The sequence below is a fragment of the Indicator indicator genome, chromosome 5 (assembly GCF_027791375.1).
Source record: "Indicator indicator isolate 239-I01 chromosome 5, UM_Iind_1.1, whole genome shotgun sequence".
Lineage (NCBI taxonomy): Eukaryota > Metazoa > Chordata > Aves > Piciformes > Indicatoridae > Indicator > Indicator indicator.
The window spans coordinates 31364331-31390082 of NC_072014.1; the positions used below are offsets into that span (position 1 = coordinate 31364331).

Consider the following 25752-nt stretch of genomic DNA (forward strand, 5'->3'; position numbering starts at 1 on the left):
GTTGCGGCGCTCCTGCTGCCTCCGCCCGCTCTCAGCGTACGGCGGGGCCGCGGGGCGGGGCCTCCCGGCACTGCCTGCGCCGCCATCTTGGGGGCGGGGGGACACTCTGCGCAGTCGTCTGCGCAGTCGCCTGCCCTCCCGCCTGCCCTCCCGCCTCGCAGCGGGCAGGAACCTCGCAGTAAAGCTGCTCCTCCCGCTGGCCTTGCGCTTTGTCGGTGCCTTACCCCACCCCCGACCCGCTCTTGCCTGACGGGTGCTCTGGGTCACAGCCAGCAGGGGTCTCAGAAACGCGAACCGAGAGCTGTGGGCAGTCCTTGGGGATGTCGCTTGACGTCCGGCGCTGCCCTATGCCCATGCCCTATGCCCATGCCCCAGGGCGCCGCGCGGGGGGGCCGGCCACGGCGATGCCCGGCCCGAAAATGAACGACGTTTTGGATCGTTTTTAAAAACAGGTTAAAAATGTCCCTTGCAGTCTCACTCCTGCAGGAAGAAATAGATCTGTCGTTTCCTTAGAGAAATTAATAGCGTCAGTTGTCAAGGGAAAGTTATTTTAGGAATATTTAGTTAGGTTTTCATCACTTGCAGTTTAATAAGCTGCTGGAGCCGAGCACTGCCGGAGCTGTAACTCATTTTCTGCTGAAGTTTTAGGCAATAGCAAAAAATCCTGGGTGGCGTTACTTTCATAGCAACACAAGTTAAAGCATTTTCAGGGGAGGGGAGATGGAGCTACCTTTCCAAAGAGTTATAATGAAAGGATGAAAAGGTGGGGGGTTGGTACAGAAATTGTAAATATGCTGTGAAATTAACTTCCCTACTTCCAGAAACGATTCTGTTTATTTTTCATGCTGTTTATGATGCAGTTCCATTATGAGCAGTGCAGAGTTAACAGCATAAGCCTCCCTCCCCCCTGCCCATTCCAGCAAATTTCTGCATTCATCGAAGTATATGACCTAATAAATTCACATCTTTTGCAGTCAATAGGACTCAAAATTCAAAGATCATTTATGAGAATTTAGAGAGAGCAATGTTTTAGTGCAGTGTTCCAATACATATTCAAAGAAGTTCTAGTTAAAAAGGTCATTCATTTTTCATGTATGCAGTCTTCAAAGCCTGCCACTTGCTACAGAGGTCTATGAAGTTCTGTGCTGTCTTCCTTGTGGGCAAAGAGAAACAACAATACAGAAGTCTTTGCATGCCACACCTAAAATTAGCAAAGGTCTTTTCTTCAGCTACAAAGATGTAGAGGTTGCTTTGGTGGTTGGACAGGTCTGTAACTAATTAAGTTTCTGTACATCTGAGTAGCGGAAAGCAACAACCAGTCCCAAATTTTCCATGTGTCTTTAAAAGTCTGAATTCTCTACAAAGGAAGTGGAAGAAGAATTAAGTGGTCCATCTTGGGTAGTGCCAATGTTTTGTGAACCTCATGAGGTTCAACTAGATCAAGTATAGGGTCTTGCACCTGGGCTAGAACAATCCTCATTATCAATACAGGCTGAGGGATGAGGTGATAGAAAGCAGGCTGTGGAAAAGCACTTGGGAGTTCTGGTGCTTCAGAAACTGAACATGAGCCAACACTACGCTTGCAGCCCACAAGGCCAATCGCATCCTAGGCTGAGAATCAAAAGAAGCATGGCCAGCAGATTGAGAGAGGTGAATCTGCCACTTTGCTCTTCTAAGACCTCACCTGGAGTACTGCATCCAGCTCTGGAGGCCTTAACACAGGAAGGACATGGACCTGATGGAGCAGGTCCAGAGGAGAGCCACAAGAATGATCAAGGGGCTGGAACACCTCTGCTACAAGGACAGGCTGAGGGAACTGGGGTTGTGCAGCCTGGTGAAAAGACTCTGGGCAGACCTAATAGCAATCTTCCAGTACCTGAAGGGGGTTTACAAGAAGGCTACAGGGGGACTCTTTGCAAAGGCCTGCAGTGATAGGACAAGGGGCAGTGGTTTGAAATTGGAAAAGAGTAGATTTAGATTGGATGTTAGGAACAAGTTCTCTACCATGAAGGTAGTGGAATGGTGGAATAGGTTGCCCAGGGAGGTGGCTAAGGCCCCATCCTTGGAGAAATCCAAGGTCAGACTCAAGAGGGCTCTGGGCAACCTGATCTAATGGAGGATGATGTTCCTGCTGACTGCAGTGGATGGCCTTTGGAGGTCCTTTCCAACCCAAAGCATTCTATAATTCGCTACTGGGGACTGTTTCCACCCTAGCACATCCCAAGAGTGGCTTTCTGCAAACATACAAGCAAGACAAGGAAGAGGTAGTACCTTTTATTAGACCCATTAGGATGGCTGGCAAAAAAGACAGGATTTCTGTGACATAAAATATCCTTCTTCAGTGGAAATAGAATTCTCATCTTCAAACAAAATCTCAAGATCAAATAGAGGTTGGAGTAATTTGCTCAGAGTTGAATGAAATACATGTCACATTTTTTGAAGCAGAAGTTTATTGTTTCCTGCAGACTAGAAGGGATGTTAATAGGAGGCAATAGGGAGATGTTAAGCTAGTTATATCCTTGGAGAAAAATAAAAATAGGTAGTTTATAGCCTGTGGGACATGGAAGGACTAGTAAAGAAGAAGAAAGGGAAAACACCAATACTGAGTCTGTGATACTGTAAGGGAATTCTCAACTGTGAATGAAGACTGCAGCCGTCATGGGACCCCATCCATGTTCACACTTCTGTTCATTGTGAGGGCAGTGATGAGGCCAAAGGGCAGAGCGCATGGCTACAACCACTGCCAGCCCCAGGGTGTACCTGATGGCATTGGGGCAAAGCAGCCTCTGCATAACACCAGCCCGCACTGACAGGGTAGAAGTGCAGAGATCAGGGAGGTTTCACTGCTGCTTCCTCATTTGTGTGCCAAGCAGCTCTCAGGACAGACCAGAAGAAGACTGCTGCTACTGATACGCTTAGCCAACGTGAACGCAGTGACGCCTGCAACAGAGCATACGAGGAGCATGCTTTGTGGTATTATTTATTTAGGAACTGTGAGTAACTACAGCCGTAGCGTTCTCATCTTTGCAGTTCTGACAAACTGGGAGAACATTAGCATATTTTTATTAAGGTACAAAATACACCCCATTGTCACCTAAAACATTTTTAAAAACGTGAGAAAAGCTCTGTACGCTCTAAATCAGATTCAAAACCTTTCTGCATCAGGAATTGTGGCAATACTGTGTTTAGTATAACAAGAGGTTTTTATCAATTGGAAAGGAAAAGACATGCTGGCAATCTGAACTTAGCAACAAAGAGTAAAACACTTAAAAACCATCGTGTCATCCACATTAGCTGAGCTTTCAATGTAGAAGCAGCAAATCATATGAAATACATTACACAACTAGGTAATATCAAACAACCTAAGGCTGATATTGTACACACCTGTACTGAAGTACACTGACTACTTAATGGTGAGGATTTAAGGTAATGCTTTTTGAAAAGAGGTAACCTCTGAAATGCAAATGGTTGCACTTTACACACAAAAAGTGGAAAAGAAAAAAGAATCACTTTTGGAATGATACATAGATGTAAGACACACTGGTTTTGGATTACACGTATCAACTTGCAGCCTCTGATATCACCTCTGAACAACAACCCAAAAAAAAAAATTAAAAAGTGCCAATACTGTGAAAGGAAAGCAAAGTTACTGAGTGCATTAACAATTTCTGAGAAAAAAAAACTGGGTTTTGAGTATTTTTTTCTGCATTAAAAACAATAAAATGCAACAGCCTTACTGGTGCAGGTTCAAGACAAAAACAAGACAGTCAAGCTCCTAAGGTAGAAATAGGTCATATATAGGTTAAGATTCTTTGGAAACTGCTAAGTATAAAGGAGTTTGTAATCCAGGCTACTATCTTTTTTTGGCTACTCCAAAAATCTGGGAGTTTCCAGCTTATCATCAGTTGAAATCTGTTTTGCAATCACCAAATAAATGCAAGTAAAACTTTAACTAACCTGGGATTTAATTCTCACATGCACATAGAATTCAGTGTTTGTGCAATAACCTGTTTTTTCACAGCAGCATATATATAAATCCTAAGTTGTTCTTAGACTGACCAGAACAGCAGAAAAAAATCTCTGTCTTTGTGCTTCCAGTCTGTTTCTTAAGCAGACTGCTGTAACTGCACTAAAATGACAAGATTCCATAAGGGGAAAGTGGTAAGTTGTGATCATCTGGTTAAAGTATTCCAGAGGTCTCTCGGGAAACCACCTGGATGCTTAACTTTAGCCAGTACTGCAACAGCACTAACAGCACACTGAGAAAGGGCAGGAAATGTGTTTGAAGTTAGGACTGAAAGTCTGTTTAAATGAAACGCAAAACAAACCATACCAACATACACATTGCAATGCTGGTTGTGTCAGAAGATACTGCTCAGGGAGCAGCCTGCTATGTCTGGCAAATGATTCCTTGACAAGTAGAACTTGGGGAGCCAGTTTAGATGCAGTTTAGGCTGAGGAAAGTGGTGGTATAGAGCAGGGAGCTCTGTAAACAGGCTTTTTCTTTAAGAACTGCAGACTTGTTTTCCATACACTTGATTTTAAAAAAGACTGGGCAACTTAGTTGATGACTTGCTTAAGGTAAATGCAATCCTGCTAGCAACTTAAAATTGCCTGCTGATTTGCATTAATGCCCATATGTAAAGCAAACAGGTATCAACTGATCATGCTGAAAAAACAACCCCCCAAAGACCTACGTATCACACAAGGTGCTTTTGATAACTTGGTTTTCTGAGCCTTATAAAGAGAGTCTTTAAATATATTTTTCAATTTTTTTTGTTTTTATTTTGAGCCTTTCATTCTTCCTCCTCCTCATCTTCCTCTTCTCCTTCTTTTCCCATTGTTTCCACAAGGAGTTCTGCAGTGCATGTGGCTTCCCCAAGACTGTTAACAGCTTTGCAGGTGTATTTGGCATCATCGTCCCCACATACTTCAGAAATAGTCAAAGAACAGTTCCCTTCCTCATCATAATCTATCTGGAAGTGACGAGACTCCTTCACAGGCTGGTCATCTTTGTACCACATCACCTCAGGGTCAGGATAACCTGCAGCAGAGGAGAGAGAACAGCAACTGCAGTGAACAAGTATTACGTGATCTATAACTTCTTTAATTCCCCATCTGTGTAGGGACAGATACCTCTATATATATGTGTGTGCAAAATTTTAATTGAATTCTATTTAAAATAAATGTGATGTGAGGCTTTTTTACTTCACATTTACCTGAAATGACTTCATTATGAATAGCAAAAACCATAAAGTTAGCACTGAGGTACTAACTAGATTCCTCTTTCCGCTACTTTAGCAGTGACTGCAGACAGTTCTATGTGTGTCTCAGACAGCAGCGAGCATGGGACTTGTGCAAGTGTATTTGAGGCTTACCTTACATTGCAGCTGTTGTGGAAACCACAGTTCCCAACACTGAGATTTAGAATTTCAAGGGTAAGGTGCTTTGGACTACAACTACAATTTAAAATTGGGTTGCTTTCTTCTGGCTGTTCTGAATCTTCCTCTTCCTAATCTGCTGCTAGCCCAGCCTGTCCTGCGTGGTGACCATTTTGTCACATATTTGTTAGAATAAGCAAAGGAGTCTAGGCAAAGCCTCTTGATTATGCACTTGAACAGAAGTTTTGGAGCCTTTTGCAAAGTAAATGGCTCTGCTATGCTCAAAGCCTTGAGAGCAGGGCTGTGCAATACACGCTGGAGAACAATCCCTTATACAGTACTCTTGGCTGCTGTAACAAATGGAAGGCTTGTTGTCTCAGCCAAGTTCTGGACTGTGAGGGGAGGATGACTTCCCACTGAGCAGAAAAAGTGCAGGGATCCCTAATATACCATGAGCATTACAGCAATCCACTGGTAAGTTTGGAACACCACCTGTGGTACATTTTTTCCATGCAGTACTTGTGCACATACCCCTCACGCTGAGCATCCATCAATAATCCATCCTCACATCTCCGCTGTGAGGTAGGAAACAGTGAAAGAGATTAGGAGCACAGAAACAAACAAGCAGAAGGTCAGTGAAGCAGTTTTTGAACCTTATGATTAGAAATTGTCTAACTTGAACACATGCACTATGGTACTGAATCTTCATTTTGTTCTAACAGCTCTTCCCAATTTCTAGTTTTCATCAACAGCTGTGACAGAGAAGCTTAAATCTCTTTGCAATAGAAGTGCTAGTGGTCTTGGCCTTCAGACTGTTAGGCTGACCAAGCCCAAGCTTCTTGAGTGCCTCCTCATAAACTTACTCTTTCTATCTGCATATACCAGGCTGAGTTTTCTCTTGAACTCATATGTTAAAAAAACCCACAAAAAACCACAAAACCCAACCAACCAACCCACCCCACCAAAAAAAAATCACCAAAACCCAATACATTATTTGATAGATGTGACTTTTGTAACCAGCATGATTATATTATCATTAATTCTCATGCAAATACACTGCTAGGGACTTATTTGCCTTTAATATAAAGTACATTCGGCTTACAGTTACTTTGAGGTCCCCTGAAACTTGGCTGTAATTTCAGACAAGTAGCTTCCTTCTTAATCTTGGTTTCTGGTTAGCAGTCTCTAAGAGTGTACTCTTGCAATTTATGGTACTACATTGCATCTTGCTTTTACTGTTTCTGTCTCCAAAAATGATCTTACTCGCTTGCTATTCTGAATTAGTGCTCCACACATTGACTCTTGCAGACTTTGTTCTATGGCAAGCACAGAACAAGCCTATGCAGCTCTACATAATTTTTGTTATTGCAATACATTCATGCTGTGACATGCAGGTATTGATAAATCAAGTTGGCACCAACTCAACAATGATACAGAAAAAAGTTTGAAAAAGTTAAACAGGACAATGCAGAAGGCTGGCAAGGAGGGAAAGAAAGAAAGAGATGTGCTGTATCAAAGTACCTTCAATTTTGCAGTCAAATCTAGCAGCACTTCCTTCCACAACCTCGATATCAAGGATTTTTTTAGTAAAATATGGCTTTACATGGGGCTTTTCTTCAGCCACTTCTTCAAGGAAAGCATCTAGAGGAGGGCAAAGAGATAATTAATTACTTTACAGTCATGTGGGAGAGCAGGGACATTAGCTGTTTAGTTTTGTGCCAATCTTTTGCAGCTGGACAAAGATTCAGGCCATAAATAGAATGAAATCCACATGCAGGCCACCATGCTGCAAATCATGTTTATTTTTTCCTTGAATTTGTTTCTAGCTCAACCTGGACTTTTGTAGTCAGAGGGGTAAACCAGTTCAACTTCTATCAGACCCACAATCTATGGGGGCAAGTCGAAATGACTTGATTTTCAGAAATGTCAAACATCTGCACTTCTAACTGTCACACATCACAAATCCAGATTGCAAACGGGAATGCAGAGGAATAAGGTAGACACTTTTTATTTTTTAGATGCTTCTGAGGAGCATGTTTAATGCAGAGTTTATGTCTTGGTTACACCAAGTGTTAATAATTTATTGCTTGCTTGCATGAGGAGGCAATACTGTAATCTTTGTATAAACACCTATTTCCAAACTGATAGAAAGTGCAGTTGACAAATCTGCCTTGATTCTTTAGGCTTAAAAAGAGAAGAGTTTACTGCTCATACTTATACAGGAGCATTTTGAGTAGCAGAACAATATGGGAACAATGAATTTTTGGCTAGTTATCTTTTAAAAAAATAGTAGATAAATACAGCAAGAAAGTGAGCAGGAATAACCAAGTATTTAGACCTGGTCTCTAGACCAGTAGGTCTCTATCGTTTTGTTAGAAGTTTTAGTAGGATTAATTCACAGAGAGGTAAAAATACGGTGTAACAAAAATTCCTTACCTTCATTCTCTACTTTGTCTGCATTTATAGGGCTGGTAGGCGAGCTCCCAGAGGCCTTCCTCCCACTCATACCAGAAATCATTGCCATGGATGACAGTCTTCCTATTGCTCGGACAGCATGGCCCGTTTTCTAAGACATAACATAAAAGGCTTCTGATCAATCCAGTCCCACAGGCATTTTCTGTAACAATCCTGCTTCGGACAAATTATCTGGGATCTCCACAAACCTCACTGGAATTGTTGGACAAACTGCTTATATATAGCTCTCTTGTTTTAGGAGAGACAGAGCAGGCTCGTCTGAATTACCAAATTTAGTTGCAGATATAAACTTCCCCTGATGAACTCATACCTAAATGAATGTCTCTGCTAGCTGTGGATAAAAAGCACTGTACAAGAGGAGGGCCAGCAATAAAGCTTTAACTGGAACTTAATTCTGGTGGTGGACAGCTCTTAATAGCCATATGGGCTGGACTGAGTTTCATCAAGGATAGATAACTAGTTAATATGAAATGAATGAGAAACTACCATCTGCAGGATGGAAGCAACCCTCTGACAGGCTGGAGAATCAACCACCAGGATCCTAAAATACATTGCCTCTAGTACGGACATTTGTATTTTTATACATCTTGTATGAGCTCCTAAGAAACACATACAGTAGAATGTAAAAGGAAATATAAGGTAGATTTACATGAATTAATATGTTGTAGGTTGCTGGATCCAGGATTTTACACATCAACACCCCTAGCTATCAGAATGGCACAGACAGACCTGCTACAACAGTTCCAGCATTAAGAAAAGAGAAAATACAGAGAGTAAATACATCAAAGAAATTATTAAACCAACCTGACCAATCTGATGAGAAGCTTGGTGCTCCAACAGGACTGAATTATTGGTGTGGGAGAACGAAACTAACACAAAATGAGTTATCTTTAGAGAGGCCAGGTGGACAAGCTTTTCCCTAGCTAGGTTTGTTAAGGATAGCATAATCCCCTAGCCCTCAGTGGCTTGGAGAAGGCAAGGGAAGAGAGGTGGTCATATATCCAAAAGAATATGGAAAACTATACCTGAGCTCATTACTCACTATGCCTTTTAGTAGCCTGAAATAGATTCATCATGTGTTATATGCATATACAGCTGTGCACCCTCCTACTGCTCACCCAGAGAAACCAAACCTGCTTTACTACATTCATACTCTGGCCACACTGCAGTTTTCACCAGCAGTGGAAACCACCTGGCATGACATGTTTCTTGTCACGATAAACACTAGAAATAAAGAGACTTATTAGGATAACTAGCCCAGTTATATGTTCTCTTAATTACCTGCCATTTTCTTCTGGCCATATATTTCTTCATCCTATCTTTGGAAAGTTTTTTGGCTTCCATGTTTTTGGTGTCTTTTTGCAGCCAAGGATGCTGAAGACACTGAGTACAATTAAAGCGACTCCTGTTTTCATATAAAAAGACCAGTTAGTGTTGCCATTAACGATAGTGGAACCTACCTGCTTTAACATTATTTTGCAATCTCTTTTCTGAGAGCAGGTTTTTCTGTTGCCTATATTTAGCTACACAGATCACATGGCACTGCTTTCACAGCCGCGCTTACTTCTTGAACTTGCTTTCACAATTTCTGCACGTTTGTTGGGGTTTCTTTTGAGTGAAAACTGTGCATTTTTAAGTGTTAATAAAACATTATAAAACAAAGTGCGAAAAGCCATATGTTCTAGGCATGGAACACGTACAGCACAGCCACAATGGCAATGATTCAGCTAGCTCATGCTGGCAGAACCCTCTCCCAGATCTCCTTTCCTCCACTTACAGAGATTTCCTCTTTCCCACCATTTAGTATCCTCATTCCCTGCAGCACTGACCATTTGGCAAAAGAGAAATGTCCAAATCTCTAATCAGGCCACACCCATTCTTCACGTTGATTGTGGTACACAGATAAATAGCCCTCTGTTTGCCATCCATCCAAACTCATTGTAACAAGTACATTTTCCTTCCTTGGTTTGTTCAGTCTGCTGCAAACAGGGCTTCTAACTGATTTTTTTTTTCTTGCTCAATCAGTAGATTTATATGAAGGCTGCCTACTCAGAGGTACTGCACTTAAAAGCAACACATGGAAACAAATCTGGCAAAATTGCAAACCATTCAGTCAAGACAGAACATGTCACGCAGGAGTTTGTGTCACACAACAGTGAAGCGTAGCTACACAAAACCTCAGGGTGCATGTGGCCTGAGGGAAGGGAGAAGCAGAATGAGCAGGCGATTAATGAAAGCGCTCCGTTCAGACCCTGCGCTAAAGGAAATGAGAGCTGCACGCAGAGCTCCTTATAAAGTAGCGCCAGAGGTGCCTGCATCGAGGTGGAGATTCACAGTGGGGAGACAAGAATGACAAGTTCAGCTAAATGCAAACACAGAAAGTATCAAGTCCAACAGCTTTACTTCATATCTTTCTTTAGCAGATTGCTGATAAAGTCCTTGGCATCATCAGAGATTTCATCAAAAGCCTCATCATCGAAGTCCCACGTTGCTGAAGTGACATTGGCCAGGGTTTCGTTGTCATTGTCTCCCATGAAAGGAGAAAGTCCACTGACCCTGGTGATAGAATAGACAGACAGACACAAAACAAAGTGTCGATTTGCAAGCGTCAATTAGAGTGGCAAATTAAAATTGCATGGGACATCTCCTGTGCTCTGCAGATCTTTAGGAGTAAAAGCTCCCTTTAAAACACAAGCTAGCTACAAATACTCTTATGGGAAGGGAAACAGAATTTTGACTGCAGAAACTAGAAGGAACATTTTTGATGTTTCTTTCTCTTCTCCCAAGAATTTTTTAGCAGAGAACTAGATTCAGCTAAAAGTGTAGCGTTAATGACTTGCCTAGTTCTGCATAAATAGTACTGCAATCTTCACACCAAATTGAGTTGAATAGCTTGCACTTTTTTTCTGGTGCTTTCAGAGTCACTTTGCTGCCTTTACTGTCAAACCAAGTTGTTTGCGCATTTATTCCATTTGCTCCTGCAGAGAGAGCCCAGGAAGAAGGATGCATAATAAAACAAGAAAATCCTCAGGGCTATTTTGTAAACAAAACTACCCTGAATTATATAGCCAGATAAAACAGTGCTACATCACTGCAGGCTGTAGAGTTATGCAGATGCATCCAAAAGTAATTTGGTCTTTATGTTCTCAATCAGTCATGATGATGCATGAAATGGCAATAATACTCTTTTATAACCTATGTTGAGCTTCCCAGGCTTTTTATTCAATGTAACTGATAAATTGCCAGTGAAAGGCAATTACAGAACATCATGGTGTCATTTTTGCAGAGTATCTTTCTCCAGTTGAGCAATGTCCTTTACTATAATGTACCTTTGTGCATCCAGATACTTTTGATTCCTGTATATATCATTCTTTTTATAGAAACTCTCAGATGAAAGGTTGTTTATTCCTTAGAACTACAAGTTATTCAGTTTTACAGGTCTTCTTCCTGGCATGCAATTTACATAATAACCTAATCTTCATGAAATTTTACAGACTTTAATCTCTGTCAAATCATCTTAACCAGTTACAACAACCAGTTACATTTCAACAGTACTACACTTCTTTTTTTTTAAATATGGAAAAATAACTGGTACTTACTAGGTTCTGAAAACATGAATATAATACTATATGACTATCAAGATGCTAATGAATATCACAGAACAGACTGGTAGAAAAAGAAATTGGGATAAAATAAAGCGAGCTATGAGATTAAAAAATACTAGTATCATCTCCTCCTCCAAAGTTATTTTGCTTGTCTTTTGTTACTAATTGCATTCAAAGTCTGATTTGGAATTTGCTCCTGAAGTTTTTATTTCTATAAGCAAAGCAGAAACACACACTCTCTGAAGCCTCAGACAAAGCAGATACCAAATCTTTTGTACTATTTCTGTAAGTTGTGTGCAGTACAGCAGAGTCTAGAATCTTACATGTATACTTCAGAAATTTGCTAGTAATAATACATGAGATGAAGATAAAAGGTTTGTTTCTTCTCAAGCATAAGGAGGTAAATCAGAACAGAAGGTATTTGCTGTCTTACTTTCCATTATATGGAGTACATTCAAATGCAACGGTGAAGCATGACTTCATAAATGTTTAAGGTGGCGTAAAACCATTTATGAACATATAATCAGCACGACTTACAGAAAGCTGAAAGATTAATATACCAAAAAATGCTTACATAAAACAACTTTACACAACCATTCTCTGTCTTTGGCACACACTTCACTGGGAGAGACAAAGTTTATGCCTGATAGCATAGCAAAGCACTCTGTTCTGCCCTCATGCATGTCAGCCATCATGGCCAGGTAAATGGCTGAAGAAAAATGGCTTTCCCAGAATCTGCAAAGCACTCTTGTAGGGCCTTAAATCTATCTCCACTGCAATATTTAAGCATTTGCCTATTTATAACAGCATTATCCTTGCCTATAATGTTTTAGAAAGTGAAAAAAAATCTCATCCAGACTTCGGTTCTAAGTTCTGGATTCCAGATACTGATTGCTAAAGTTGTCTCTTCTTTGAGTATATAGTAAGTACAGTAATCTCTCAGCCAATTCAGTGGCTGCTACAACGGCTCACCTTTTATACAAATGAAGGGTCTGTGAAGCATTTCTTTAGTTCACTGTCATTACAGAAGATGCACCCAGTTAACCTTCCAGAGGAACACATAGGCAGCCAGAGCAATAACAACCCCATTTCCCTTCAATACTTGACAAAAGTATGGCAGAGGTGAGCTCTACATAATATTACCACAAATAGTATTGAGCAGCTCTTGTGCTACATTAGATTTTGGCCTGTTCCATTACTTGCTAAAAAGACTGCTACAGGTACAGAGACACCACTGCCTCACACTGCTGTAAGAGGCAGTGCTCCTAAAGACTTCTAGCTTTCTGGGCAAAGGGATACATGCATGTCACACACAGCTTTTGAGGGATGAGGAGAAATAGATGGAGATTAAAGATGGAAAAAAAAAAACCCTGTGGTGATTTTGACTGGGGCTTTTTAGGGATTGGTTTGTTCATTTGTTTGCTTTTGCCTTGTTTGTTTGTTTTAAAGAATTTTGTGACAGAATTACCAGATAAAATCTTAAATGCCTTTGTCATTTCCAGACACCATTGTAGCAGTACCAAATCAAACATTTCAGTGAACCTCTTTTTGCATTTCTGAATGTGCTGTTGCTCATTTATAAGGCTAAAATATTTTTTTTTCTCTTTACCATAGTTTCAAACTGTGAATCAGATGCTTTGTCATGGAAATACTTCTAAGGAGAGCTAGATCCTTGTCTATAGTCAAGAAACAAAATCCAGCAGCTCTGTGTAGATTATAACCAGAAAATCTTACCTTTAGCACAGATTTCATTGACCTAAGTCTTGGTAGTTAATTTCTTAATATCCATTTAAAGTAATAATGGCCCAGTAACTCTTTTGACAGATTATGGAAACAATTTCTTTTTGGAATGCTGAAGCTAAGTGATAAAGATGAGCAGCCACTCCAGAACATTAATACTGAGCTTGCACTGCAAAGTTACTATTAGACAAGCAGCAAGTTGCTTACTGAAAACATTTTTCCAGCTACTTAACCAGGCATCTTCCTGGCATGTAAAGAACCATTTGTTTAGAAAATCTTTCACAGTTTCCACTTCTAAATAAAGAAGAAAGATATTTTATCCTCTAGAAGTTCCTTAACATTTATTGCTCTGTTCTAACAAAGTTCTGAGTGCTGATGTGGAAGCATTAAGATCAAAAGAGTTCAGTGTGGTCATCTGTCTCACTGTCTTTGTGACAAACCTCACAACATTTCTCTTGGAAATCTTTGCATTAAGACTGCCTCTGTTCCAGGAGAGATGAGTTTGCTGCTCAAAAAAATCAGACTGAACATTCCTCTGCAAGCAGTGCTTGCTGCAGCAACTGATTTGGCTGATGACACTGAGTTCCGCCTTACAGTCTGCATTGTATTAGGAATGAAAAAATCAATGGATCTCACTATGAAGAGTACTGTCTGCATCTGATAAACCTGTGCAGGTCATGTCAAATAAACACATGACAACGCCTGCACCCTGGAGATCATGCAATAATTTAATTATTTTACAAGTGAAATAAACCAAATAAATAGTCACAGGCTGCCTTTTGGAGGACATGCATCCACTGGACAAAATCATCTTTTCCTTAGCTGAGGGCTGACTGACTCCCATATCAGTTGTCTCAAGGAAGAAATAGACCACTGAACCCATGTAGAAGAAGACAGCTCATTCCTGAAGCAAGGGTGTGAACTATGTTCTCATCCTTTTTTTTAATGTGCCCAGTGGATTAATGAGGTATCACAATTTGCCAGTGCCACTGAACAAATAATTTTCTCACAAGCAGCACAGTCATGACATCAAAGCCCTCCTAACTCCCTTTATTGAATAATGATCCTTACTGAATAAGGATCTTGATAATAAAAAAGAGGCTTACATTTTTAATACCACATGCACACAAATGTCAGACACTTGTGTCTAAGTGTCTTGCCTTGTCAAAGTCCCATCTCAGCACACCCAAAAGATGAATGATGCCAAATGGTCTTTCATCCAACCCAAACTGCCAAAAACAAGGGAGGAATACCAGCAGTGCTGAATAATACAAAATAGATAAAAAGGGAAAGGAATGTCTGAAGAATCAAAGTGTGTGTTGCTAGGAAAGGCATTGAAGGAAACGAGTATACAGCAAGATCAAATATGATATTAAAAACCAGTAGAAGATATAGCATATTAAAAAAAATATGGAAGAAATCAAGAACACTCTGCCTGGCACTGTTAAAGCAAGAAGAACTAATGGAAAATAAGCAGAGATTTGTTATCAGTCACAGGAAACACTGAAACTAGTCAGACTCTGCGGTGACAGAAGGAAAAGGACCATCCATTTTCAATGTACATACACACAGTGCTGAAATCTTAGATTTAAATTTGATTTGCAATAAAAATAGAATTTGGAAATTGTTTTGGATTGCTAAATATTGGAAATGCTGGCTATCATAACAGAACTAGAAATAGAAAACGAACAAATTCAGAAATGCCCAGAAGAATAAATGGGACAGAAAGAGCTGGAAAGAATTCAGGAGGATTATTGTAGATGCAAAAAGGAACACTGAAATAGGCATAAATGGAGATGATATACAGCAGCTATAATATTTGTGGCTTGTTACTGCAAAGGCTATAGATAAGTATGTGGGACAGCTCTGTGATACAGAACAGGACAGAGAACAAGATAAAAGGGGAAGATAAAAAAACATGAGGTGGAGAGTGCAAACAGGGAAATTGAAGTAAGAACAAAGACTGATGAAGAAACATGACTGAATAAGTTATCCAGAAAGACTAAAAGGATTTAATGTGTAGCTTAGAAATCTGTAAAGGGAACCCGTGATCTATAGCATGGAATTAAGGCATTCATGCCATAAGGAAGCATCCCAATATTGGTACTTATGCCTGCATAACACAAGGTTAGGAGAGGGTTTGCTGCAGGGTTTTGAAGGAGCACTGTCCTCCTCCTGTTTCTTTCTTGAGTTTATACCCATTTTTCTTCTGCAGGGAAGACCCTTCCCCCACAGAGATCTCTTTAGTGATTAATTTATAAATTCTGTGATTCTGTGATTTACTAAATCTGGTTTGTATTCATTGTTGTACAGGACATGAATTAAATGCAATCTAATTCTAGGCAAGTTACAGAACTCTCAGCATGCCTGTATCCTACCTTAAAAGAGCTGTTAAGTCAAGCAAGAGCATGCTCCCTGCTGCTTCACTCAGGATCTATGAGCAACACAGCAGCTTTGGCCCATCAGCTGCCTGTGGCAGACTTGCTCTTAAGTCCAGCGGTGCTGCAGCATTCATCTCTCCCTTCATGGCCCCACTCACCATGGCAGGGGGAGAGGGCATGCAAATATTAAGTTAGGAGCACAGTGGTGGCATGTGAGACAGGCACCAAATGCATGAGTCTTAAACTTTGTGTGAGAGATTTGGCAGTTCGGAGATTATGATCACAACAGGAAAGTGGAGCTACCACTAAAGAGATATGTGGTTCTCAATGACTTTTATTTGCATTCTGTAATGATGATGTGATGGTCCATTTTGGATAATGGCTCAAAGCTCTGAGTCTGCAAAAATAGCTGGGCTTTAAGAAAGTGAAGACAGATTGGGAGCCTGGCACTCTGAGATGGAGAGGGAAAGTCCAAGCGATGACTCACAGGTCTTCCCTAACTTCTATTACTTTATTCTTATCACAAGAAAAACAAAGCCTGGTTATTACTGTGAATCATTACTGCAGCAATACTTGGGCATCAAAAAGATTTTCGTTGTATTTGGATACTGCCTTTTTTCCATCACAAGGAGTTAAATGAGCTTAAAGACACTTTATCAAAAAAATAATTTCATAATGCATTTCATAAGGCACACCAGGGCATCTGAACCAAGTGGTTACACCATCCACATATCTTGCCTCTGGTGGCACACAGAAACGGGAAAGAACAAATTCTGCCAGTGCTGGCAGATTGGTCTTTGGCAAGGCACTTCACCTTTCCCCCACATGTTTCACCTGCTCCCTTTGCCCTTCCACTTAAGATGGTGCTGGTGTTCTCCAGCACGTACTACATTGGAGCAGCAACCCTGGTTGCAAGCTTTGGCAGCACACACAACTGCTGTCACTGATTTTTGCCTCAGTTGTCTGACATGTCACTGCTTGTACTGTAAACACATGAAAACTCATCATGTATGTTGATAATGAGGGCAAAAGACATTAAGCTTCCCAAACGGGCATGTCTCAGTGTGTTAATGGTTTGTTCCTTCACGTGCAGAGGCCTCTAGGGGGCAATGCAGCCCCGAGGGAACCTCTGGGTTGGCCCTTGCTCCGCACTCTGGGACCGCCACACTGCTCTTCCAGTGCTCTGTAACTCAGGAGGCCTCAGAAGCTGGAGAAATAAATGAAGTTGTCATATGAGTACTGTGTGTGGTCTGCGTTACTTGCATAACAGAATGATCCAAACGAGCTTTCAAGATCTAAAAAAAAAAAAAAATGCTGGAAGTGAGTGGAAAATAAAGGTCCTGTAAATAAACTGGTAGAGCAGTGTGACCTTCAAGAGCGTAGCACACTTCACGTACGAAACAGAAGATAACAGAAATATTCAGTCTTTGCTGGGAGTAAGAGAGTAGCTGCAGCAGCTTTTGCATAGGAAAAAACAAATTACGTTGCTTAGTTTGGAAATGAGAAAGCATGAGAACAAATAGAGGCTGACAAGGCAAGCAGAATCACAGAAAAACTGAGTAAAAATGAGGCAAACAACTATGCATTGGAGATTATCAAGGAGCAGGGGACTCTTAAAAAAGAAACTAAGGTATTCAGAGAAGCCTTTTAAAAGAATGAGTGCAAAGCAGATCTGCCATTTACCTACTACTGAAACAGGAACAGAGAAAGAACCATGTTCCAAACTGAGCTTCTCTTTTCATGTGTTTATATGGCATCAAACATGTAAAGTCACAGTTGGAAGAAGGCCACTTGCTCTTCTAGGCATGGAGATCCTATTTCCATATATACTTCTCTACACCCAATGAAGTTCATGTTATCAAATCACATACAAAGATAAAGTACTGAAATATGTAACCAAGAGCTGCAGTCAACCATTCTCTAAAATATTTCCATGATCTTGATCCATACTGCTTATAAAATGTATTTATTTAGTAGTTTGTGCTTAGTAATAAATTGAAATGCACTGTGAACAAATACAGTAATGCTAGGATACTTTATTCTGTCTCAGGAGGGTACAAGGTGAATAAGACACCAAAATGCCACAAAAAATTTTCTCTCTTGGGAATGAAAGGATGGAAATTATCAGTTAGTAGTGCATGCCCAAACATTTCTCTGTACCATCTGGGAAGGAAAAATATTTTAAAGTTAATAATAAAATACTGTCACATTGTCTTTCTAAATGAGGTGAAGTGTTGCTGGTTTATGATGTAAGATGTACAGCACTAAGTGGCTGAATTTCCAGAAATACAAGTTCTGCGGTTTACCAATTACACCCTTCAGAGAACAGAGAATTTTTATTAAACATGCTGGAGCTGATAATTGGAATACAAAAGGCCTGAAAATTGGAGAAGAATAAAAAAATTGATGGAATTTTTGATGTTCAGCAACTGTCAGGATTGTGTTAAGAATTAACAAAAGTACTCACAAAATGTAGCAGATAACTCCTATACTCCACATATCTGTTTCATATCCAATAGGTTCATAGTTTATAACTTCTGGAGCCACAAACTCAGGTGTCCCAAAGAGAACTTTCAGAGAGCCTGCATTTTCTGTGAAGAATGGAAGAGAAAACACATTAACTGCTGAAAGAAAGCAATTATTCCCAGTAACAGGGACAACAGTTTTGGCCTCATATTTGTGATTTTTAAAAAGATTCTTATCAGGAAAAAAAAAGAACAATGCCTGACCTGCTGTTTTGTTAACTGATATATATGTATATAGTAATAGAGAATTATTCATAAAGCATCCTCAAGCACACAGCAAGGTACAAGGCACATAATAAGAGGGTTCCTATTGCACAGTTTCCATATGACCTACTCTGAAAAAGAGGATCTGCTCAGGAATTCTACTGCAAAGAGAATCAACTGTTTTAATCCAACACATTTTTAATAGTATAAACAGGAAAGAAAAGCAGCACTTGGTTGCATGTCTCTGAAATCTGAAGTGGCACAAGTGAAGGGGGACTGAAAATGCTTAGTCATCAGCTGCCACTCCAAACTTTTATTTAGCGCAGGTGTCTCTGCTGAAACACGACGTGGATGCTTTTGAAATGAGCTACAGTGAAGCTACTACTAGCAATATGAGCTGAAAGAATGAGGTCACGGTTCACGTGAACTCACTTTTCATCTGTTTTGTGCTGACCTACCAGCATTGCTCTGCTAGAAAATACAGGGATTAAGGTGGAATAACAACCTGTACAGGACCTAGTATTGCCAGTGTGCAGCTATGAATGATACAACTTCTGGTCCTACTGTAAAATGTAAGTTGTTTAGACAGAAGTTATTAGACAAATCCATCAGTGGATGGGAACAAGAAAAGAATAAGCAAAGTCAGGAAGGAAGAAAACTAGGGAATAGATTAGGGATTGAGGAAAAAAAATCCAGTAAAAATGAATTGTATTATGAAAGTATAAAAATGTCAGGAAAGAAATTGTTTCTGACTTGAAACAGGCTTGGATTTAGGCAGAGAAACTCTTGTCCAGTATGAGCAATCATTTATCTTTTGTGCAAGAGTAGCATCCCAATTAAGCACTGCAGAATGAGGAACCATCTCTCTCCCAAAGAGATTACCATCTAAACAAAACACAGATGAATCAGAAGAAAAACAGATGTAACAGATTCCAGTCCTGCTTTTGTTAAGGTTACCACAAGCAGAAAGATTTGCAGCTCTATAAGCAAGAGAAACCTCAGACAACAGCAGATCAAAGCTCTAAGAAGACTACAATCAAAGCTAGTTGTCCACAACGCTGAATCATTACAGAATATTTTTATTTACCAGAACTTTCTCTAATGAGTTTTGCAACATAAATACTGATCCAAATACTGACTCCAAACCTACAGTTACCTCCACTGAAAACTTTTATGCCATTTCATAAGCTGTAATTGTACACCTAACTTATTACTCATTTGAGGTATGCAAATCCCCAATCTATCAAATTAAAATTTGAGAATATATGGAGTCAATAACTTCCCTAATGATTGAACAGCATGATTGAGGCAGCTTTTAAGCACTACTCATAGTCATGCCAGTTTCCTATTTTAAATGCTGTGAAATCCTTTTTGCTCTGCTCAGGCAGGGTGATAGCAAATTCATTGCAGAAAACTCATATTCATGTTAGCCCTGCTCTCAGAGAGCCCTCTGCACAGTGAGCACCCATTTCTAGAGACAGAACATCTGCAAGTAGCCCCAGGAAATCATCTAGATCCTCTCATGCAAGTTCACCGACATCCAGACATTCCTGCCAGATGTCTGACTATCCTTTAAAAAGCACATTCAAAAGCTATACCACAACATCCCTACACTCACCTAACCAGAGTTTTCCTATCCCAAGAAGTAGGATCTTTTCCCTGATATCCAACCTAAACTTAGCTTAGTCTAAAACAAGAGCAATGTCTTCTCTACAGTGGCAATGAGGAGTGAGAGATCACTCTTCATTTTCCAAGCACAAACAGGAAGCCTCAGATCCCATCTTCCCATTTGCCTTCTTTTGAAGTTCAACACAATTTTTCCCCAATTGTCCTTATGAAAAATTACTGAAATCTGTTGCAAAACCCCATATTTTCTAAAAGCTTCATCGTGATCACCCAAATCTCAGGCTCAGATTTTCACATCCAAGTTTGGAGGCTTTTCTGTGCCCTGTGTAAACTACCATGAGCCACTGTGTATGCAAAAGGCTGGTGTATGAAAAGTGCTGCACATAGGTCAGAGAAATGTTTTTTGAAAACATGGCATGTAAGTGCAAACATACAGTGTGAAACAACTGATACAGCATTTTCTGTGTATAAAAGAAAAAAAGAAATGAGTAAGACCTTTTCTATGCAATAATATGTCAAATCTTTACCCAGATGTTTACAAGCCTAGTACAGAAGTAGGATCTGTGTTTGGATATCCCTTAGTTCAGATAGAAAGCTGACAAGCTGGCTGGAAACTGTTACCAACACTGTGTATAATCAACTGAATAAAAGAAAAAAAAGAGCTTTACAGTACTCAAAAATCATTTTCTTTTCTCCTCAAGAAGTTTATCTTAAACAATTTTCAACATGTGTTCCTCAGCACACCAAAAAAGGTCAGGAAAATATCCCACTGCAGCTTTGGTATTTCCTGACAGTGTAAGAGAACTAATTAGCTGCAGAAGATAACTGCAGAAGGAGCTACCCTAATTTCTTTAAAAACTGATCAAAACACTGAATATCTAGAGACATTAGTTTGCACTAGTTACAAAAAAGTTGAATCTCAGAAGATGAAGTGCAAAATCAGCCCCTGTTCCCTTCAGTAGTCCTTGGTTGAGTGGTTTCTGCTAAGTCAGGGTCAGGTCTATAGAGTCTGAGGGCTGCAGTCCCACATCTGTCAAAGCCAAAGTGAATCTGACATCCAATTTCAAAATCAGAAGGCTTGAAGGAACGTAAATGGAGGAACGTGCATCACTGCACCCTAGAAGTCAACTGGCAAGAAGAGGGCACTTGGCAAAAAGCGGTTTTAGCAAATTTTTGTAAGTAAATGAAAGTAAAAACTGTTTTATACTTTTGGAAACCATCTCAATCAAAATGCTATGAATATCTTTGTGATTAACACAGTAATTTTGCTTTATGGGCATGGGAGGGGAGGGCATATTCTCTTCTTTGAGAAATGCCATACACCCTGAGTTACTCAGAACAGCAGGCTGATGAAAGAAACAGCACATTCCTGTAAGCTTTACACAAACAAGCAACATATTAAGCCAAATGAATGTATGGTATTGTAAAATCCAGATTGGCATCAGTGTCTGTAGCTCACATGCTTCCACATAAGAAAAGTTTTATATATAGTTTAGAGATGGGGTCTGACTGCAGCAGCTCCCAAGGTACTGTCAGCCGTGCAATATACAGTGATGCCACAAGATTAGCAGAGGAAAGAGAAAGCTGATGGATATGAATGAGCTACAAAAATAGGATCTTCCTTTTGCTGAATGTGGGATTAACTGTGGTTTGGAGTTAAAAAGGTAGCTGAAGAAACTTTCTATAAAAAGACCATTCGATGGCTACATTGTATCTCTTGTTGATGAAATCCTCCTTAGTTCAGCAGCAAATGGATGGTTTTCAGTCTGGCAGCTGGAAAGTCATGGGATGACAACTCTGATAACAAAAGCTGCAGGATTGGGACTTGACAGTTCATCTGTTTCCTCAATAGACCAAAATCCAGTTCATGTTCCCTGCAAACAATTGGCTCCATACTTGTGAAGGAACATAAATGGCAGCAGTCTTTTTAATGAGTGAAATGAGTTCGCAGTGTCGGTGAGACTGAGATGCAATACCGTTTGGAGTTGAACATCATTTAAAAAGGAGATTTCCTTTCCCCTACTCATTCAACATACCATTTTTGGTTTGTTTTAGTAAAATATACTCTTGTAGGATGAGCAGCATGTAGGCAGGTAACAAAACCAAGAAAGCTGTAATTCCAAACTGCAATTCCAACGCTCTTAAAAAAATCATTGGTCTATAAGGATTAAATATATTTTATTTTAAAAGGGAAAACAAACGATTACAACTAAGAATTTAGCTCTGTGACCCTTTATATAAAGAGCAACAATTCATGAATTGTCCCAACTAACTTAATGGCAGAAGAGCTACAAGTCTCAGCTCTCTCAGTATAATAGGTTTGTCAAGCAACTTAGCTCCTTTCAATTATTGGAATGATTTTTTTCTTCTCTTGCAAAAATACAAGATGAAAAGAGATCAATGTGTGAAGTTGGTATTGTAACACAATTTTGTTTGTGTAACACAAACAAAACTAGAAGGTTGCTTTTTAGAGCTCAATCAATGTTGATCAATACGAAGACAAGAACCCTCCAAGGTCTTTGGCTTTTAATTTGCAGAGCATGTTGGAAAGTTTAGTCCAAAATGAATGACAAAAAGAAGCTAAAAACATCTTAGGAAGAGGAGGAGCTTGGCAAATGGAAGTCCTCCCTGCTTCCTCCCCCTCCTGCCCTAATCGCAATGCATTATTTTTCAGTAGTGCCATTTTGATAATGACCAAAATACAGCTTTTTACAGAATTCTTCCATTGTTTAACATGTCTGACACTATGCTGAAATTTAGGATAAGAAACAATAAAATTAATGGGGAAATATAAATGGAATGTAACTATCCATATACAAAAGGCCATATCCATATCTGAGCACCACCTTAACTCCTGCTGTTACAGAAGTTTCAAGTATTAATAATATTCATGAAGGTCAAGGTTTTGTTCTATTTTTTTTTTTTTTACAGCTAGAGAGTTAGTATTTATGTATTCCTGTAGCAAATGTAAATATTTGTTAACATTACTACTACTGTGTACTTCACCTTGCAATCTACAGGGATACCCTAGCCACAGAAACAGGTGGATTGTATGCACTTCACTGCAAATGTCTCTTGAAGATGAGGTGCCTCACACTCACTCTCAATTGTCTTTTCTCTTTTTTATTTTTTCCCTAAACCAGAACTATTTGTAAGAAAATTGTGTCTATTTTACTCTTTACACATAAAAGAATGTAACAGTAAGAATTACTGTTTATCCTGCCCTTTCCCCCACATCATATTGAAATACGCAGAAAAGTCATTACCTAATCTTCTTGCAAGTCCAAAGTCAATGAGTTTGATACTTGTGCCGGTTTTGTTGACACACATAATGTTTTCTGGCTTCAAATCCAAGTGGACAATACCCTGCTTATGGATGTACTGAACTCCTTCTGAAATCTGCTTCATATATTTAATGCACTCTCTCTCTGTCAGTTCAAAATCTTCATCTATGATCCGTTCAAAGAGTTCTCCTCCAGAAACCCTATAAAAGACAGAATAAAAAGAGGATTTCCGTTACATTTTCATACTGGGAGTAATCAAACCATTTCCTTTACGAAAACACAGATAGTTGAAGATCATAATAGTCACTTCAGGATGCAATCTATGTTTTGTAATGACACTTTGCATAGGTGCAAGGATCACATCAGAAGAATCACCTCTTCTGTGTGGCATAAATCAATATAATTTTTGTACTCTCAATCCTTTTCCAGGTTAGGACTGGCAGTAGGGATGTAGCTGGATTTACATCCTGCCTTTAGGCTTCAGTCACCTGCAGCTGGCAGGAGAGCGTGTGTGTCATATGATTGCCAGCCCACTGACATGTTTATAGCACCGCTCCAGGCTCTGAGCGCATGTTTCTCACTCACTCTTTCTTCCCAGTGTTCCATCACTCCACAGGTGCAGATAACACAATTTAGAAATAAACTAAAATATGTGGGATGGGTCCCAGGAAAAAAACTTCTAGCAGATAAGCAAAAATCTGGGAAGAGGAGAGACTGAGAGTGACAAAGAAAGGCTGAAGAAGGAGAATTCAGGTGATAGGGTTAATTGGAATGCAAGGCTCAAGGGGTAAATTACTGATCCAAGTGAGCTCAGATGGAATTTCCTCCTCTGCTATGACAGGACAAGGTATTATAATCTGCAACTACTTCAGTGCTGGTATTTTGAGCTGGGGCATTATCACACTGGTTGCAGGTCAATTCCATATTTATGCTTATTTAAGAAGAGGTGGTCACCACAAACTAAAATCATAACCTAATGAAATTGGTTAACAAAACTACTTTAAATCTGGCTGCACTTTTTTGTATTTTTGAAAAGTAACCTCCATTTTGTTGTTGGGGAACTAATCAAGTGTAAAGTCACATACTATTCAAAACTCTTTATACATTTCCTTGTTTTCCATTAGTTCTGCCAGCTCCCAGTTCCAAGCTAAGTAGGGCTCCCTTCCCTTACCATCATCAGTTTGCTCAACTGCTGAATCTAATAATAAAATCACATCTTGCACATAAGCTCCAAGGTTGTATAATGCAATACAGTCTCTGAAATGTGCTAGTCCAACAGTAGCTTGCAACATATAGTCTCTTTTTCTTCCAACAATTTGTATATTACTCAGCACCTCCAGCCAGCTGAGAAACTGCTGCTTCTTGTATCAGGCAGCAGAACAGTGACTGATATAACTTTGGGGGAAAAACATCAGCACAGATCAGGATTTATTTCCATCTGCTACTGCCACAAGTATGAGATTCACACAAAGCAGGTGCACTGTGGGTGATGTAAACGTTGGCCATGTTGGTCATTATTGGTTTTGAATTCTGGCTATTACTTTCCAACCCATGTTGTGCAGATTATTTTCTTATATTGAATTCTGGTGCAAGAACATGTCTAGAACCTTTCCCCCTCCCCTTTTTTTTTCTTTCTCTTTTTCTTTTATCTTTCTTTTTCTCTTTCTTTTTTCTTTTTCTTTTCTCTTTCTTTTTCTCTTTCTTTTTTCTTTTTCTTTCTCCTCCACCCCCCCTGGAATTAAGTACCTACTCTTTAAATAGAAAGATCCCCAAGTCCCAGCCCTGTGAAATGCTTCATAGCACTGCGTGTGTGGTGGTTTTCTGCTGCTTCCCATCATGGTAAGGCATAAGTAGCTCAAAACAAACAGTTTCTGGGAGGTAAAAATAAGTGAAAGAGAAATTGCCTTCTTTAACTGCTACACCTGGGCCATCAGGGAAAAATCTGTATATCAACATCAGAGGCAATGAACAGTCAGTGTAACAAATTTTTCTGCATCGACTAATCTAGATTTAAAATATTCACTGTGTTCACTCACGGGGATTTTTTAGACAGCACTCTCTTAATATAAATAAATGTTTTGCAATCAGAGTATTTCTGTTGTTGCAGGAAAAACACATCAGACTAACCCTTCAAGTCTCTCAAAAATATAAAAAGTGGATATAGCACTCGATGAAAACTCAAGCCTTCTAAATAACTCTCAGGTACTATAAATTTGCCTGTGTGAATTTTTCATGGAAATTCAGCTATTCTGTTAGAATGTGGTGTAGATGTTTGCTTTCTCAAGCATATCTTTCTCTCCTTGTTTCTGTTATGCACCAAGACTCAGTTCTCTGCAGTAGACAACTGATCAGTGTTTTGGTGAAATTTGACACAAGTTTCTTCAACATATTTTTAGAACTGCCTAAAGAAAACCTTTTTTTCCCCCCCTCCTTCTCCATGAACACATTTTTGGTTCTAAATGCAATCCCAAATTGCAGCTTGGTTTTTTTTCTCTCCCCTCCCAAGCAGGCCATAAGAGAGAGCTGCAAAA

The 25752-nt window shown here is 39.7% G+C and overlaps 1 protein-coding gene across 2 annotated transcripts in view; it reads right to left on the reverse strand.

The window, feature by feature from the left end:
* Nucleotides 1–4356: 4356 nt before the first annotated feature.
* Nucleotides 4357–25752, reverse strand: part of MYLK (myosin light chain kinase) — a 143752-nt gene continuing 122356 nt past the window's right edge. For both annotated transcript variants that reach the window (XM_054381442.1, XM_054381443.1), the window contains 7 exons: nt 23204–23421; nt 18050–18173; nt 10260–10412; nt 9138–9261; nt 7818–7947; nt 6903–7022; nt 4357–5044 (listed from right to left, as the gene is read on the reverse strand). In XM_054381442.1, the coding sequence (XP_054237417.1) occupies nt 4797–5044; nt 6903–7022; nt 7818–7947; nt 9138–9261; nt 10260–10412; nt 18050–18173; nt 23204–23421 (1117 nt within the window). In that variant the 3' untranslated portion in view covers nt 4357–4796. The remainder of the gene's footprint in view (nt 5045–6902; nt 7023–7817; nt 7948–9137; nt 9262–10259; nt 10413–18049; nt 18174–23203; nt 23422–25752) is intronic.